General features: G+C 33.3%; 1 protein-coding gene across 9 annotated transcripts in view; it reads right to left on the reverse strand.

Annotated features, from left to right (window-relative positions):
• Positions 1 to 19536, reverse strand: part of TBCK (TBC1 domain containing kinase) — a 267698-nt gene that overhangs the window by 154166 nt on the left and 93996 nt on the right. For all 9 annotated transcript variants that reach the window (XM_024245819.3, XM_024245820.3, XM_054554234.2 and 6 more), the window contains one exon: positions 16502 to 16587. In XM_024245819.3, the coding sequence (XP_024101587.1) occupies positions 16502 to 16587 (86 nt within the window). The remainder of the gene's footprint in view (positions 1 to 16501; positions 16588 to 19536) is intronic.

Raw genomic sequence — 19536 nt, forward strand, 5'->3', positions numbered from 1 at the left:
CTATTGGTTCTGTTTCTCTAGAGAACCCTAATACAGTCCTCATAAGTTTTGAGATACTCTTAATTGTATTTTTAAGAATTAATTAGATACTTTTTAAATGTTCAAAATGTCTCAATAAAAGGTGTTATGAAGCATGTGCTTTTTGTTACCACTTTCTCAATTAACAGGATGCTTCATAACAGACTAAAAGTAATAAGATCTAATATTACCATTATTAATAATTCGACAAATTTATTCTCCTAAGTTTACTACCTAGAAATATATACATACATACACACATATACAGCTATATATATAGTATATATCGTTCTATATACATATATATAGACATATACATTTTCAAATTTTAGAAGGTTTTGGAAGTGACAAATCATCCTTAATTTATAAAAGTAGAGTAAAAATCTCCTTTGTCAATAGCAAGTATCAAAAATCAACAGTAATTTACAGAAAAACCTGAAAAAGCACTAATTTTATTTCACTTTATGAGTTAATACAGGCTGCTATTAAAGACTTCTTTACTACCTACAGGGTTAGTTTAAATAAATATTATTTCAGCACCTAGCAATTATGAATTTATGAGTAAAGGTGCATATTGTCTTTGCATTTCACTCAATTGAGTATTTATACTATCAAGATGCCAGTCAAGAACTTTACAAGTGTATTAAAATCTAAGTACTACATGTGAAATAAACCCCACTCATCTCCACCATATCATCATTTTTTATAGGTTGACATTTAGATACATTTTTCTAGGGACAATATAAATGGAAAAAGGAAAAAGTACAAAGGTATATGAGTTCACTGTAATGAGTAAGGGTTGTAGAAAACAATAAAACATAAATTGTTCATTTTAATTTAAATTCAAAAATAAAGTCAGGAAATGAGTTTCATTGCTATTATTCAACATTTCTTTTAAAAACACATCAATATTACCTTCTCCCCTTTTGATGAAGCTAATTGTCATTAAGAATCTTCTTCAAATTATTTCGGCAACTAGCTAACAGTGCCTTTCTCCCATACTAGTCTTTGTAATTAGCTTCATCAAGATCTATGGAAGAATTCTGCTTCTGCCAAAGGTGGCATAACAGGAACCAGATTTACCTCCTGACCTGAAACACCTAAAAATCAGACCAAACATATAAAACAACAATTTGTACATCTTAGGTATCAGGCAGCAGAGAGTTGTACGTGAGAGAGGAGAAACAAATGAAATGAACCCTAAAATTGCCCAATTTACTGCATGCAAAGAAGTTCCAGGCCACTGACAAGGAGGAAGAACCCAGAAAGAGCTTGGTGGTTGTCCTAAGCTGAATATGCAGAGTAGGAAATCTGGGGAGATCAAGGTGGCTATAATCTTCAGGAGAGTGTCCTGGAAGATTCTGCCAGAGAGAGAGATGCATAGAGAAAGCTCCAGAAGTCTGCTGAAGGTTCCCCTCAAAGCTTTGCTAATTACTGAAGAGAGTGTGTATATATATGTGTGTGTGTGTGTGTATACACAGAAAACATATATCTGAGTGTGTGTGTGTGTATGTATGTATATATATATATATATAATACAAAGTGGGGCAGAAACCACTTCAAATGATCAGAGTGAAAAAATGCCAAGCAGAATGAAAACAACAACAAAACAAAACAAAACAAAAAAAAACACCCACAACTGTTATAAACAAGGCATTAGGGAGAGTAGTCAGAAGAGCATTGCTTTAGTAATGGAGGAAAATTATGCTCCAAAACCAAGCTGCTCTGACCCCATTAAATAAATCTTAAAAGCAAGCCTTGAAAGGATAAAATTGTTTCAGTGTAACTTAACTGCACCCAACCACACTCATGGTCACCCCCAAACTGCCTCTTTTTTCTACCAACACCATTATTATAGTCACTTAGGTAGAAAAATCTTAGGTATAAAAGTCTGATACATATTATTTTTACAAGGTCTCTTCAGTCTTCTGTTTCTCTCCATTCATACTGAACTAAACTTGTTTTGGTTCTCATTCTTCTTTCATGGACTACTGCAAATGTTTCATAGTTGTTCAGTTTCTACCTGGTCCAATATTTCCTTTAGCCAAATTGATTTTTCTAAATATGCAACTATTATGACATCATTCCCCTGCTCCACCACATCAGTATGTTCCCACTGCATACCAAATTAAGTACAATTTTGTACTCATGCATTTAAGGCCACTGTGAATTAGTGAAAAAGCCAAGGACTTGGAGTTAGAAAACATACAACTGAGTTTTGACTCTGACGATTACTGGATACCATGCCTTGGTCAAGTTAGTTAACCTCTGTGAATCCCAGATCTTTGTTTTTGAAATAGGAAAACTAGTATCTGTCTTAACTATGTCATAGAGATGGTGTGATGTGGAAATAATATATGTGAAAATGCTTTGTAAACAGTAACAACCTGCAAATTTAAAGTAGTAGTATTATTAATATCAGTATAAGAAACGGCATCAGACTAAATTTCTTTGCACCTTACCACTTCCCTACACATGTTCTACTTCCTGCGAAGGCAGATTTACTATGATCTGAACACACTACTTTCCTAACGACGAACTTTGCATTTTCTTCTTTGAATGCTCTTTCCTGATCATTTCCATCAATCAAAGCTCTACAAGACTTTTCCAAGCCTGCCTCAAATGCCACTTGTTCTGTGAAAACTTTTTGTATATTTTTTATGATACCTATCCCACTATGCTTTGTATCATATATAATATAGTTGTATTATATATAATTATGGTAATCATTTTTATATTATAATTACCTAACACAACATACTTGTACTATACTTAATTCTGGGTATATTCATTCACTCTTTCATTCATTCATGCTTGCTTTTGTTCATTTATGGCTTTGTGCTAAATGCCATGTGTCCCACTCTAGCAGAAGAGTCAGACATATGAACAGATACCTAAAATGCTTTACTATTAAGTGCGACCATACAAGTTCTGGTATAAGGTAATGGCAGCAAAGTTACAGGAGCTTATGGCCTTTCCTATCATATTCTCTGCAGGAGAATGATAGGATTCTTGTGAGTAAATGTTATTTTACTCATTTATTCATTAATTCAATATTTACTAAGCGCCTAATACATGCCAGATCTGTGTTAGGTGATAGGCTATAGCAGTGAACAAAGCATAGTTCCAGGCTATAGGGAACTTACAATAAGAGCAGTAGATATTCATTAAATAGTCTCTCAACCCACTCCAATCAAGTTCTTGCCTCCACCTCACCACTGAAACTGTTCTTACCAATAATTTCTATGTCATGAAATCTAATGGCCAATTCTCAATTGCAATCTTTCTTTACCAGTCAGCAGGATTTGACGTAGTCGACTATTCCCGCTTCTTCAGAACACTTTTTTCCCTCCACTTGGCTTCCAAAACACCATACTCACCTAGTTTTGTTCTTATCTTTCTGACTGCTCCTTATCCATCTCCTTTGTTGGTTCCTCTTCCTCTCTCTGACTCTCAACTTGGAGTGTCCCAGGTTCAGTTCTCAGATATCTTTTCTTTTCTATTTTTCTCCAAATAACTGTGTAGTTTAAGGACCCTCATATTTCAGCTCCATCCCTAAACCTCTCCTACAAATTCTGAAACTGTATATCCAAATGCCTGTTATCTCCACTTGCATGTCTAACAGATACACATATCCTAAAACGAGCTCCTGAGACTTCCTTCAAAATCTGTACCTCCAAGTAGTTTCCAAATCTCAGTTAGAAGCAACTCTATCCCCTTTCAGTTGCTCAGGTACTTGACTCCTCTCTTCCTCACACACTGTATACTTGTCACCAGTAGTCCTGCTGGCTCTACCTTCAAAAGATATGCAGCATATAAAAACTTCCCACTACTTCCACTGCTAATATCTTGATTCAAGCCAACATTATCTCTTGCCTAGACTATTGCAATAGTCCATGACTAGTTTCCTAGAATCGATTCTTGTCCATCCTTCGATTTCTCTCAGCATAGCAGCCAGAATGACCTTGTTAAAATCTTTACATGAGACATCACTCCTCTGCTCAAAAGCATCAGTGGCTTTCCACCTCTAACAATAAAAGCCAAAGTCCTAATGATGATAAACAAAACTATGTAATATGGCCCTCTATTACCTATTTGACCTTATCTTCTTGTTCACTGTGCTCTAGTCACAATGATCTGCTGGCTGCTCCTCCACATCTCTGATATGCTTCCACATCAGGGCTGTAGCAACTGCTGCTGCTTTTGCTTGGGTTGCTCTTTCCTTTGCTTTCTTAAAGCATTTATTCATAAGTCAACTTTTCTGTGAGGTTTTCTTGGCTACCTTATTTAAAAATTCATGGCCAGGTGCAGTGGCTCACTCCCACAATCCCAGCACTTTGGGAGGCCAAAGCGGGAGGATTGCTTGAGCCAAGAATCCAAGACCAGCCTGGGTAACATAGGGAGACTGCATATCTACAAAAAATTTAAAAAGTAGATGGGTGTGGTGGCGCATGCCTGTGGTCCCAGCTACTTGGGAGGCTGAGGAGGGAGGATTACTTGAGCCCAGGAGGTTGAGACTGCAATGAGCCATAATCACACCACTGCGCTCCAGCCTAGGTGACAGAGCAAGACCCTGTCTCAGAAACAAATAAATAATGAAAATTCAATCTCTCCTTTACCTGAGCACATAACGTCCATACCTCTGCTTTAGCTTTTTTTTTTTTTTTTTTAATTAGAACTTACCACTACCTACCATATAATATATTTGTCTTCATTATTGTCTATTTACTCTGGAATATGAGGTCAAAGATTTTTGTCTATCTCTTATCTTATTTTATTGCTGATATATTATCCATGGCATAGAAAAATGTCTGGCACATAATAGGCACGCAAATATTTGTTGAAAGGATCAATCAAATATTTGTTGAAAGAATGAATGAAAAACACAATGAAGATCAATGAAAGTGATAAAAGATCCAAATAGTCAAGAGATTATATACTTTCTTAAGAAGTTTTCAACAAATATGAAATAATGAGAAAATGAGTTAGTCCTTCCTTGCTTAATATTGGGGAAAAATCCTTCATATTAAATAGTGGGATGTATTTTAAAAAATTAAACTTGAGATTTTGTTATATACCTATACTTTGACAATAATTATAAAAAATTATTTAAAATAAGCAAAACAAAGCTTATTCTAATGATATTTGAAAAGTAATAATTAGTTTGAGTTGAATAAATATCTTTAATATAACATATAACAGCTCCTAGGTGCTTACAAGAACCAGTTATCTCTTAACAATTAAGGATAATTAAGATTAATACATAAGTAATGTACTCTGTGAGATGGTAATGTCTATTATTTTTTCTTTCTATATTTCTCCCTTTTAAAATCTTGATATTTTCATCTTAAATAATTACTCAGGATTAGCACAGCTTCATAACATAGCCTGATACAAAAAAGACATCAAGATACAATAATTTTGAATACCAGGTGGGTTTTAATTAAAAAGAAAAGCAATTTAACATTAGAGATATTATTAGCTATTTCCTGATTTAATAGAAAATGAAATCCAATGAAAAGAAATCATACATACTCTAAGTATTTTCTCCAGATCATGAAATTATGTACAATTGATTTGGTGTAGTGCTATTCTACACAGTCAGCTAAGTAAATACTGCCCCCTAGCAATATCAAGCAAGAGTAGTGATATTTAGCATTTCATGAGATCCTTCCATGTGGTCTGGTAATGTCAAATTTAGAACCATCAATAGGAAAAACAAAGGCAGCGGGATAATTTTCTTGATTTTGAAAAGCAGAAAATTATGTTTTACTACTACAAAGAGGAGTCCCTTTCTATTGATTTTCTTAATCCACATCCTTTATAAGCATACTATATTGTCTATCTTAAGACAGAAGTATTTTCATATTTAAATTATTATATGCCTTCTCTGTAATATATATTGACCATTAGTTTAATGCTTTTGCAATGATTCTCTATATGTACATTAGGGAAACATACATACAGACATTCCAGAAAAGAATGTGTAAAAATCTGCACTTTGCGACCTGATAAAGTTATCTCCTTGAACCTTTAGGATTATTGTGAAGATTAGTTAATGGATCTAGAACACCTGGCATTTAGTAAACTTAAATATAGGAGTTACAATGATCACCCAGAATCTTCAGTAATGGAAAAGTATTTTAGCAAGCCAAAGTTCTGAGGTAACCTCATTAAATCATATAACAAAAGATACACACTTTTTTTTTTTTTTTAATTAGGAGAGGTATGAGCAGAAAATAAAAAGAATAGACTCCTAGGCACTGTATAAAATATTTTACTTATCAGTAACAATTATTTCATCAATACCAATTAATTACTCTCAACTATGCTTAAAATACTAATAAGAAAACAGAAGAATGATGGAATCATCTACAAGGATAGTAGAGTATTAAAATAAATCATCACTATTATGCCATCCTTCATTTTTCTTTTTGTGCTAGCCATAGTATTGCACCATCTTTCAAGAAGATATGAAAGATGCACAGAGACACCATCATTATACATTTTTTTGTTGTTTTTTTACGTTTTCATTGAACACAGCTAAAGATTGAGAATTTTCCATTTTCCACCTTTATTATTAAAAAGAAAAGAGAAAACTGTTTCATAACAGGGGAAAATGTTTTACAATTACTGGACTAATCAGAAGATGAACGCAAAAAGATAGCAACAGTTTAACTCAAGTCAAATGGTAAAATTAGTCACATAAGTGATATTGCAAATTGTGAGTGCTCAGATGACAATCTCTTAGGTGAATTCCTCAAACACAGCTATCAGAGTAAACAATAAATAAGTCTGGAATTCTCATTCAGTCAGTCATTCAATGTGAAGGGCCTCACCACACAACATTTTGCAATAAGAAACCTGGACCATTTTACTTTGCTAAAAGGATATATGAGAGTAATATTTGATTTTTTATGATATTTGTGCACCAAAATTTTTGATACAGTTTAAGCAAATAAATGCTATAGGTGTATGTGTTTGCAATGTAATTATAAAGAAATAGATGATATAGAAATAAAAATTAAATTTATTCTAATTTGTGTTCATAAATCTAAAAATGAAAATGTTTTCAAATTATGGAATAAAAGACAGCTGTTCTTCAACAAAGTTATGAGCTCTGTCAGTGTTTCATTTTGATGACTGTGTTTTAACCATACAAGTGCAAGAAGAACCAGAAATCAGCTAGAACCTATGAGAGACATATTTGAAATACGGAATCAGTATTTATATGATGGATATCCTTCAGGCTCATGTATGACAGTTGAGCAGTAAGTTCAAAGGACATATACACATATATATTTTCACATATATATATATATATATACTTTCAAAATAAGGAATATATGACATAAAATTTTGGGTTTGTTGTGTTTAAATTCTTACTAAATATTTTAATACAGTTTTTTACTATGCTTTATTCCACTTCTGCAAACTATTCACAAAATGACTTAAACATAAAAATAATGTAAAAGATCCCTTGGACCCAAAAAGTAAATGGTTAATTTTTTTCCCCTATATACCAAAGATTATATTAGTTACATCTTTTATAGGTCACGATTTCCCTAAATAAAAAAAGAAACAAATAAAAAATAGCTAACTGTATAAACATACCTTTTATTATTTATTCTTAGTTGTCTTACAATATTGAACTAAAGAACTATACATTGAAAACTTATAAGAAAATAACTCAGATAATTTAATGGTTCTGCGATCTACATTATCATTTTTGGGAAAGATGAGCTATTATTCCAGAATACATTTCAATTATTTCATTGATTACTACAAAAAACTTTTCAAAATTTTCAAACATAATTCATTCTAATTTACTTTAAGTAAAAGAAAGACTATAAAACATGTTATGTAGCACTTTGTTGAGATAGAGAAGTACCTTAAAATCAAGCAATTAAAAAGATTAAAATTCAAAGTGGCAGAAAATCTCATCAATTCAGACAACCTTGAAAGTCTTTATTGTTATTAGTACCATACCTCCTCTGACAGAGTATTCATTAACTGATGTAGCAAAATAATATATCCATTATAGCTTGTAATATAATGTTCTTCTAAATATGAATCATGTTAATATAATAAAAGAAATAATGCAACATGACCAAACTCTAGTAATATTAATTAAAGAACAATACCCCTTAACAATTATAGTGTGCCTGGAACTGTGTTGAACAGTTTATATGCATTCTCTAATTTAATCTCCATTATGAAGTAGAATTTATTATAATCTACATCAATGGTAAGAGAGTTGCAGGTAAAAAACTAAAACTAAAGCTAAAAATAGATTACGTAATTAGTATATGGAATAGCCAGAATTTAGAACCCTGGGCCATTTGGCACAAGTGTCTGAGTACTTAACCTCTACACCAGCTTTCTTAAATCTTGGTCACAGGCCCCTGGTGGTCCTTAAGACCCTTCGGGGTCCACCAGTTCTAAGCTATTTTTATAATAATACTAAGATGATTTGCTCTTTTTACTGGATTGATATTTGTGCTAATGGTGCAAAGCCACTGGTGGATAAAACTGCTGGCATCTTAGCACAATTTAAGGCACAGGCACCGAAGTATAATAATGGTCATGTGAAGGAGTAAAAATTATTAAATTTATTAAATATCTCTTTCAAAATTTGTGAAATGAAATGGAAGTAAGTGTAAAGCACTTGTGCTATCTACTGAAATACAAAGAGGTAAAAGCACTTGGGTGATCATCTGTGAGCTAATATCGATGGTTTTTGCAAGATACTATGTTTATTTGAAACAATGACAGACAAACTGATTTTTTTAAATGTACAAAGTGAAACAGTTACTTTAAGAAAAAATGAGAGCTTTCAGGCGAAGATTAAAATTTTAGAAAGCTAATATCTGCCACTGTGAAATTGGTCGGTTTCCAATACTTAATCACTTTTTGGAAGAGACCTGTTGTGATATTAATAAATGTGATTTTAAAAATATTCTATAATGAAATGCTTCATAGTTGGAAGATCTGTGTAACTCAGCAACCAATATTTTTCAAATGACAAATCCATGACACTACAAAATTATGTATGGCTAAAAGAGCCATTTAAGTTGCAAGATAGAGTGATGGATTTTAGTATAACAGAGTATGAGAAGTTCATTGACACGGTTTTAGACTGTACGTAGCAACTAGCTTTAAGGAACAATGAGGCCAGGCGCGGTGGCTCACGCTTGTAATCCCAGCACTTTGGGAGGCCAAGGCAGGTGGATCACTTGAGGTCAGGAGTTCAAGACCAGCCTGGCCAACATGGTGAAACCCTCTTTACTAAAAATACAAAAAAAAAAAAAAAAAAAAAATTAGCCAGGCATGGTGGCGAACACCTGTAATCCCAGTTACTTGGGAGGCTGAGGCAGGAGAATCGCTTGAACCCGGGAGGCAGAGGTTGCAGTGAGCTGAGATCACTGCACTTCCAGCCTGAGTGATGGAGTGAGACTCTGTCTCAAAACAAAAACAAAAACAAAAACAAACAAAAAAACCACTGCTCTGAGAAGTTTAAGAAACTACCACTATCTGAGAAACTATTAACGTGTCTGTGTGAGGTCACATTTTCATCATATAGTTAAACAAGTAAAAAGATCATAAAAATGTAAAAGATTATAAAAAGGTAAAACAATACCACTATTGCATTTTTGGGGAAAAATGTAACTACTTCTCAGAAAAATATGTTACTTTGGTTAACATGCAATGGTTTTGTTATTGTTATTTTTAAATGAATTATAAATACATAAATATATTTTAAATTTCTATAAATATCGATAGCTACAACCCATGTAAACAAAAACTCTTTGAGGTCCTCAATAATTTTTCAGAATATAAAGGGGTTCTGAGAGCAAAATGTTTTAGAACTGCTGCATTATGCCATACTTCCTTTCACCTGTTTCTGGACAGCATAAGGAATCATTAGATTAGAAACAGATGTGAGGGGTAATGCAAATGAGGATTTACTGAATTGGAAAACTTGCTAGATATTTAACTTGTGTGTATAGTTTTTTGGCTAGAAAGTACCAAAATGTCATTTTATCATCCCTGATACTATTAATAGCCACTTTGATTTCTAAGATCTGGGCACTTTCTGAAAGGTAATCAAGCTTCACTACGATAGAGAGACTTTAATAAGCCATTTGTATTCAAAGGCCTTAATGGATCCAATGCCAGTAGAATGGAGTTTGTACTAATGTTGGGGACATAGCAGCTACCAGACAAGAGGACACATCACAGGACTCTTCAGAGAGACTATAACAGGCTAGTAGGACTCTTATTATGAGATATTCTAAATAAGGTGGATATTCCTAGTTTTTCCTGTAATTACATCTTGATAAAATCTGAAAAGCTCATTGTCAGTATTCTCTTTAGACTAAAATCTAAAATTAATTTACGTAACAACAACATAATGAAGGTAAAGAACAAATGAAGGAACAAATACATAAATATTTCTGAGCAGTTTAAACTTGGCTGAATATAAATTTTGAAAATGATTGTGATAAGCTTTTAAGTAGTATAAGCATCCTTTCAGATTGTAGTTAAATGTCAGTGGCTTCACCAGCATATCATGGAATTTGTTAGCTTTATCTTTAGCTGTGACAGTAGGTTGAAAAGGCACATATAGTACTGATACACTCCTTATCATTTCTCTTAATGGTTACCTGACAACTCTTCATAATTTGCAAGCTGAATACTATTCACAGAATTTCAGGAAAACAGTTCCCTTAAGAATGAATCATACTTTCCCGATCTCATTTTAAATGAGGCCTACTATACTTTTAAAAGCAGAAACACATATCAAGACAAAAATGATAAATATCACCCTGTCTCCAATTTTATCAAATACACATTATTCACTCTATTTATATGTAAATCACATAACTACCATGAAATGTATAATCTAGGCATCACATCAGTGTACAGTATTTCTAACTACTCAAGCTTTAGCAGTGCTCAGTATTCAGAGTTCCATGACCCAGAGCAAAAGGAAAAAAGCCAGAAATCACCATCTCTACTGCAATGGAAGCCTGAATTTCAGTGATGAAAGATTAATGAGGGCTTACTTTGATAGGTTTAGTTCTTGAGTAGGAAACTCGGTTTGGTAAATCATTATCAAAGTACCCACTCTTCTACTTGATGAATCTAGCCTGTATTGTTGTTAGAGGCATAGAAAGTTACCTCAATAATTAAAGGTAGAACATTAAAGACAATCATTCGGAATTTTTTAAAAATGCTATATACACAAACTAATAAAATACAACTAAAATATGTTATTAATAGAGTTGAAAAATGTTTTTAAAAATCCTCCATTTCATCATGCCCCTCCCATAAGTACTCACTGTCAATAATGTCTACATTAAAACATGAAATCTGTTCACAAAATTGAATTTAAAAAAGGCCTCATCATTTTTATATTATCCACAGGCTTGAAAAACAGCTGAATTAAAAAACAAACACAAAGAAAAGATTTCAAAAAACAGTCTTCCTATTAACATTTTAGCTTTCTTTGTTGAATAACTTTGTCCACTCTCTGTGACAAGAAAACAGTTGTAGATGGGACTCTTCTTCAGGTTAAGATATATTATTTCCCCTCATTTCTTTCTGTTTACTCTAAAATTCTTAACAAGTGACAGAACCATTTGCTAGAGGACATTCAGAAATACATGAGAATTAATTACTCAGAAATGAGTGTAGAGGCATTTTTTTGTAATGATGATTAGAGGATTGCTAGTGGCAATGAGTGGTTGGGGGTCAGGGATGCTCAGTATTTGCCATGTGCTGGATATTCCTATCCCACAAAGAATTACTTCCCATCCCATATGACTTACAACTGTCTCTGAAGACTAATCACACTACTATTGATAGCAGCAGGAGGCAGAAAAATCCCTAGGCAGACGGGGCAAGTTCCCAGTGTAATCCAATCTTAAACCAAAGACAGTTTAACATCTGAAAACCAAGATACAGGTCTCATATAAATCTACAGAGTGGATTGAGAACCTCTCCTGTATGGCACACTTTCCTCTGATTGATGCCTACCATTCACCTATTTTACATATACCTACCCTTCCCTAATTAGTTTTTTACACTGTTGTGGCCATCTTTGAGTGGTGCCTTTTTTTTTTTTTTCCAGCTTTTTTTTGCATACTCACAAACCAATTAGCACATACACTCCCATTCTGAGCATATAAAAGCTCCAGGCTCAGCCACACTTTGGGCTACCCACTTTTAGGTGGTGGAAAGACTACCCAACTTCAGGTAAGGATGCTGTACAACTCGGGCTTCCTTCTTTGCTGAGAGCTGTTTGGTTACTCAGTAAAACTCTTTGCCTCACTCAACCGCTAGCTGTCAGCACAACTTTATTCTTGGACATGGGAAAAGAACTCAGGACCCGCCAAATGGCGAGTGCAAACAAAGCTGTAACCCTGTAGCACATCCCTCCTGCTTGCCAAACAATGGGAGAAGGGACATCTGGGCACCACACACCTCCATTTGTTGGGCTGCGGATGTGAGAATGAAAGAACTGTTAGCATGCTGTAACACCCCCTTTGGGGCTTTGGGGTCACATGCCCATCTCTGTTCAAGTGTCACAGCATTCCCCTCATCCAGACGCCAGCTCCCAAGGTGGAAGCAGGTCATGGCATGCCTGGCTCAGCTGCAGAGCAAGTGCAGGATCTGGGCCAGAGCTCAAGCCAAGCACAGCCTGCCTGGCCAGGTGGGCAGGGTACCTAGTGGGCAAGCCCAGGGCCAAGTGAGACACAGGCAGGGGCAATGCCCACCATGAAGATCTCCAGCTGGTAAAGTGACACTGAAAAAATCCTGTCACTACACAAATCAATATTACTTTCTTAATAATACTACTATTGCAGAATTTTTTTACAAGAAGTTAAGCAATAATGCTCCAGTAATTTTATGTGTAGATCATAACAGGGAAACATAACTAAATATATTATGTCACAATTATTGAATTATTGAGTAACTCACTCACCCTGCATAGCAGCACACTTAACACCAATGCACTCTCCACTCAGATTTAACAAGCATTAACATTTTGCCACATTTACTCCAAAATTTTTTTAACCAAAATAAAATATGACTAATACAATAGAAGCCCCTTTTGTACTACTCCTGAATTTCAATCCTCTTTTTAAATTTATGTTTTATACTTTCTGTAACCTTAATAAGAATTATTTCCTAGATAAAAAAATGCAAATATAATATTCCATATTTAAGTCTTCTAATGGATCTAGAATTTATTTTTATGTGTGGTATGAAGTTAGGCTTTCATTTACACTGCCCTCCACATCCACATAGTTATTCAATCAGGACCATCAACAATGCTTTCTTTTCTAATTGATTGTACGGTCATCTCTGTCATATATCACCAAATTCTATATAGGGATGGGTCTGTCTTGTGTTCTCTCTTGTATTTTACTAGCTTCTATTAATGTCACTAATGTTGTTTTGGTTAATAATTGCCTGACTTTTTTTTAATCTCCTTTGGCCAATATCTTTAAGTTTTTATATTTATCTCTTATAAGTACTATCAAGATAGATTTTCAAAAATATCTGAAAATCTCCTTTAATAAGCCATTTAATTAGCTTACATTCTTTCTATGTTCTTTCTGCTTTTATAAGATTAAATGTCTTTTCTTTGTTCTATCCTGCACTCCTCCATTGGTTTAGAAGTTACATATTCTCTCTTTATTCTTTTCAGGATTACCATTAAATTAAATTTTTAACGTGCATTACTGAACTTCTGAATTTCTTGTGAGGAGACATTTACTGTCCTTTGTTCTAGACTATCTTTTCAAATATGTTTGTATAAAAAACAGCCTTGGAAAGCAGAAATGGAATCTCCTTCTAGACAAAAGACAGATTTACTAATAGCCTTAGAAGAAAAAGACAGGCTCTCTCTCTTGAACAGAGGGAAGGCATGCTTACTGTCCATTAAAAAAAAAAATTCCAGTTCCTTAAGCTTATGGTTTCTCTCTTGTAATGTAATCCACTACATATGCAGGTATCATCTGGGTCCTTGATGTTGTCTTCCATAGGATTTGAGAGCAAGAGAAACCAACACAAATACGCTAATGTTCATGCTGCTTGCTGTACTCTTAGTGATAATGTCCTTGGTCTCCAGGAATCTTGCATTTTCTGCCAGTATCCAGAAAACAGTAACAGGCTAACTTATAAGCTTTCAAGAAGGGTACAATCAAATCTCAGATCTGAAAGGTTCCTTGACTTAATGTCTAAATAAAATGAGCATTCCCTCTAAATAATGCTAAAACATTAGAACACATTTTAACTGATTCCCACCTACTTTTACCTTTCACGTTATTATTTAGAATTTTATTTTCACCTTATTATTAGCCCTTCCCAAAGTGGATTTATATATATTTAAGTCACTTTTTACACAGATTTATAAACTTGTAGTATTTGATGAGTGATAATATTTAAAGAGGGTGGAACAGTGCTTGGTATACAGTAAACATTTAATATGTATTCACATTAATTATGTTTTAACAATATTTTTAACTCAACATTGTTTCTTACATCATACTCATTCAGAATTCGATTTTCTGATTAACTAAAGTTATTTGTCCTTGTGTGTTTCCTTTCTTAATATTATCTCTGTTCATGAATATGTCTAAGCATTTTTATTGGATTGTCTTTATAATTCTACACATTATTTTTTAAAGAGATGAAGTGTTGCTATGTTGTTTTGGTTTCAAACTCCTAGCCTCAAGTGATCCTCCTGCCTCAGCCTTTCAAGCATAAGCCACCGCACCTGGTTTCCACACATACTTGTCTACATAAATGTTTTCTGTTTCTGTTCAGTGCTGAGCACAATTTAATTAGGTGCCTTCATGAAAATTTTTTGAAAATAATTATCTTTTTTAGTCTGAATTTTAAATACTTAATATCCTTTTTTACTCAAAAATCTAACACCATTACCAACTTGGCAGTCAGCTCCTTGACAGCTTCTTCAACTCTAGCCATAAGATTGGATCTATATTGTATTATACCTCACATTTATAATGATATTATACTCCAACAGCCTTTTATTTTTATTATTTAATTTTAAAAATCAGTTTTTATTGATTTTTAAAATTCCTTACATAAGTATTTTTCAAATTTAGGTTTATAAAATCAACTTATTAAATGTAGACTTTTCAAAAATAACACAATGCATCACATGTAGGAAGCAGAAAACATTGTTTTGTAAAACTTATTTTAGTTGTATACACACATACACATCACCACTCGAATTCTGTGGGCCCCAGGTCTCAATATAAAATGTATTTCTCCCCATGCATTGTGAGAATAAACAGTTTTTAAGAAACTGCTTTATAGTATTCTATTAAACATGATCACATAATATAGTTTTAGAAAGTTTTTAACATTACAAAAAAAACACCTTAAATGAAAACAATTAAAAATTGCACTTAAGCCCCCTCGGTACCCATAACTCCTGTAACCCAATATAATCATAATTAATATTCTAGAGTATAGCCTTTCAACTTTTCCTATGTATATACACATATACACTAAATTCTATTTTATGAAAATGAGATAATACCATAATATTATTTTATAAATTGCATTTCCCACTTTAAGGATATGTAATGTGAACATTTTGGTTTTCTATCAATAATTTTTAATAAAGTATCTTCCTAAAAAATTATAATTGCTTGAGGGCAGGTGCCTTCAATTTAACTTTTGAATGAGTAATACATTCACAGTGTTAAAAAAAATTTTTAATGTCAAATGTAACAAGAAAACAATTTCCTTTGCACCCAGGCTACCAATTGCACCCCCATCACCAAGCAGCTAACTTTTGTTATTAATTTATTTTCCTCTCCACTTTCATTTGTTATTTTTAATTGATAAGTAATAATTGTATGCATTTATTGGATACAATGTGATGTTTTGATATATGTTTATTCAACAGCCTTTAAAAAGGGCTTGATTCTATGTGACAAACAACAAATAAAAAACAGGCTAAGTCACGCTACAGCTAACCTTTGATTTTCAACTCTGACTTTTAGCTTGATGTGGACTACAGAGAAAAGAAAAACCAAAATCTATCTAAGCTCCCAAAGTAGTATCAAGTAAAACACAGAAGACGTTACTTTCACTTAAGCATACACTTCCTGTATCTTCAAAATCAGGCCTGAATATCATAAAATCCAAGTGAAAAGCCTTCACAGCACAGTTTAATACAACACTACCACTAATGAGTTTCTCAAAACTATTTGATACTATCAACTATGCTAAGAAAAATGACTTATTTTCATTACTTAAGGTGGAAATATGGAAAGTAGCCACAAACTTTCTAACATAAGGCTATAATTAGTAGCAGTAACTTGTTCAGATATGCACTATGACAACAAAAATTAAGAAAATACACTCTTTTGTGCTAATAATTTCTGCTTTTTTTTTTTTAACCACATGTTCTATTAATGCACCAAGTACTTACATCTGGAATGAAGCCAATCTCATTGAGATGATTACTCAGCTCTGGATCATGAAATGCAATCATCTGAGAGAAGACAGTCAGATACTCTGAAATTACAAAGTTTGAGACAATCATCATTTTTACACAGTACTCCAAGAACATTATATTCAAATATAGTTTTATTTATACATTGAATGAGATTTAATTTCTCCATGAGCATACTTTATGCGATAATTTTGTTTTGTTACTATTTTAATTACTTACTGCTAATTATTAAACAAGCACATCAACAAACTGTCATAACCTATTTTCTGCCTTCAGAGTTATCAGTTCATTTCTTGAGTCACAAATTGTACACATGATAAATAATGTTTTCCTGTTAAACTCTACAAGCACATTTTCTCTGGTAATATTAAATCTGCTTTGTATTTGTTGAATGTTCAGAAAGTGTAGCAGATCCTTAAATGAAGGAGAACATTTATAAGCAGTCACAAATGGAATAATTATGTCTCAAATTTGTTCATATATACAGATAAAACATATGCCTCTATATAGGCATCTGTTCCAGTTCTAATTTATTTCCATCTAAGACTCAGCAATTTGGCATATTTAGAAATAAGAATACCATGTTAAATCAGAAAGTAGGGATACAGTAGGCAATTAAAATATATTTTGTTGATTCTAATTATATTAGAATTCATAGAGTTCAGTTGAAATATGAGCAATATTTTCACTTTTTTTCATTCTTCCAAAGTTACTATTCTTGCCAGTTTACTCACTATGCACTAATCTAAACAAGATAGTGCTAACAATCTACTCAAGGACAAGTAACTATTACATTTTTACTAATTAAAAAACCAAGATTAATACATATTTCAATGAGCTCAACTTTTTTTTTTTAAATATAGACTGGGTTTTGCTGTATTGTCTAGGCTGGTCTCAAACTCCTGGGCTCAAGCAATCCTCCTGTATTGGCCACCCAAAGTGCTGAGATTACAGGTGACAACCTCATTTTTTTGAAATTGAAATGACAATAACATCATAAAACTTTTCCCTTCATAATCACAACTTTCTCCTATAGTAAAGTAACATCTATTTTTAAAACCAATTATTTGGTGAAAATAATCTTCAAAAAATAATGTCTGCCTTGTTAAAGTTTTTAAAGTTTTTAGCTTTTAACATTTGAAGAAACAGTACTAAATTATTGACAGTCCATCAGTACAAGTAGTCTTCCCTTACTTTTCTCAAATAATACTTTGCTTCCAATGATCACATGAATTTTATAGATAACATGGTTTGGCTGTGTCCCCACCCAAATCTCAACTTGAATTGTATCTCCCAGAATTCCCACATGTTGTGGGAGGGACCGGGGTGTGGTAATTGAATCATGGGGGCTGGTCTCGCCCATGCTATTCTCATAATAGTGAATAAGTCTCGCGAGATCTGATGGGTTCTTCAGGAGTTTCTGCTTTTGCTTCTTCCTCATTTTCTCCTGCCACTGCCATGTAAGAAGTGCCTTTTGCCTCCTGCCATCATTCTGGGGCTTCCCCAGCCATGTGGAAATGTAAGTCCAATTAAACCTCTCTTTTTTTTTTTTTTCCAGTATCAGTTATGTCTTTATCAGCAGCATGAAAATGGATAAATACAATAGATATTTCCCTATAAGCAAACATCTTACATGTCACATATCCTACACAGAAGAGCTTCAGGGCAAAAAGAAAAAAAGATGAGGTGCTATATTCCATGACAAAGCTGAATTCCTCATTTAATGTGAACTTTTACCCATGCTGGATTTAAAAAAAAAAGATACTCAAGTAATACTTTTTCTTGACTTGATGTTAATCCTACTGCAACAGAATGCATTCTATCTGCCCATTGTGTCACCTTTTCCTCTCTGCACAAAAAAGGTACAATTTACATCAGTTTCAAGAGTTATAGATCAAAGTGGAGACCCAAAATATATCTGAAGGGCCCAGGGAACTTCTGGGTTTAACTTTTCTTTAACTTTTTAATTTCTCCTTCCAATTAGTGGTGGTATGTTTATAGTTCCAATTTACTCAGAAGCCAGAGATATGTGACATCAACAATTACAAGCATTCCACTATATATCAATGAAAGCATATAGTTATTAACTTCTAAAAAGCATGCTTCATTTTAAAACAGAAATTCATACCTCAGGCAATTTTCCACAGCTATGCTCCAGTTTATTAAATATCATTCTTATTTGAGTCTGATAAAAATAATTACTGTGTAAAATTACATGGCTAATTAAGGATCTGCTGAAGAAATCTAATCCATCATGAAAACACTGTCCTGCCACCACACCCAGCTAATTTTTGTATTTTTAGTAGAGACAGGGTTTCACCCTGTTGGCTAGGCTGGTCTCGAACTCCTGACCTCAGGTGATCTGCCTGGCTTGGCCTCCCAAAGTGCTGGGATTGCAGGTCTGAGCCACTGTGCCTGGCCAACATTGATGATTGGATTTATATGTTATAACTGCATATACATATATATACACACACATACACACAGACATAAAATATATAAATTTATTTTATGTATTATTAAAAGTTATATGTTATATATCACTTCATATATGCAAATATAATTTGTAAAACTAGCGTAAGTTTTGGTTGCTTAGGAGCTAACAGTATGGCCTGTTATATTTACAAAGTTCTGTCTCTAAAGGGAGCACATGTGACAACTGATGAAATCTGCACTATGTAATATTCTTATTTCAAAAAAGCATTTAAAAGCCCCTTGGTGTAAATTTTAAAAATATCAAAATAAATATATGCCTTTTGATTTGCAAATCAAAATAAAAGAATTCAAGAGTAGTTACAAAAAAAAAAAAAGAAAAACAGAATAAAACAAAGGATTCAATGGAATCATAGAATCTTGCCTCTTTTTAAGGAGATATTAAAATATTGTTAAAGCTCTGTAATTGACATGGACACAAAGAAGGGAATAACAGACTCCAGGACTGCTTGAGGGAGGAAGGTGAGAGGAGAGAGATGATTGAAAACCTACTTGTCTGGTACTATGCTTACTACCTG

Source organism: Pongo abelii, chromosome 3, assembly GCF_028885655.2.
Source record: "Pongo abelii isolate AG06213 chromosome 3, NHGRI_mPonAbe1-v2.0_pri, whole genome shotgun sequence".
Lineage (NCBI taxonomy): Eukaryota > Metazoa > Chordata > Mammalia > Primates > Hominidae > Pongo > Pongo abelii.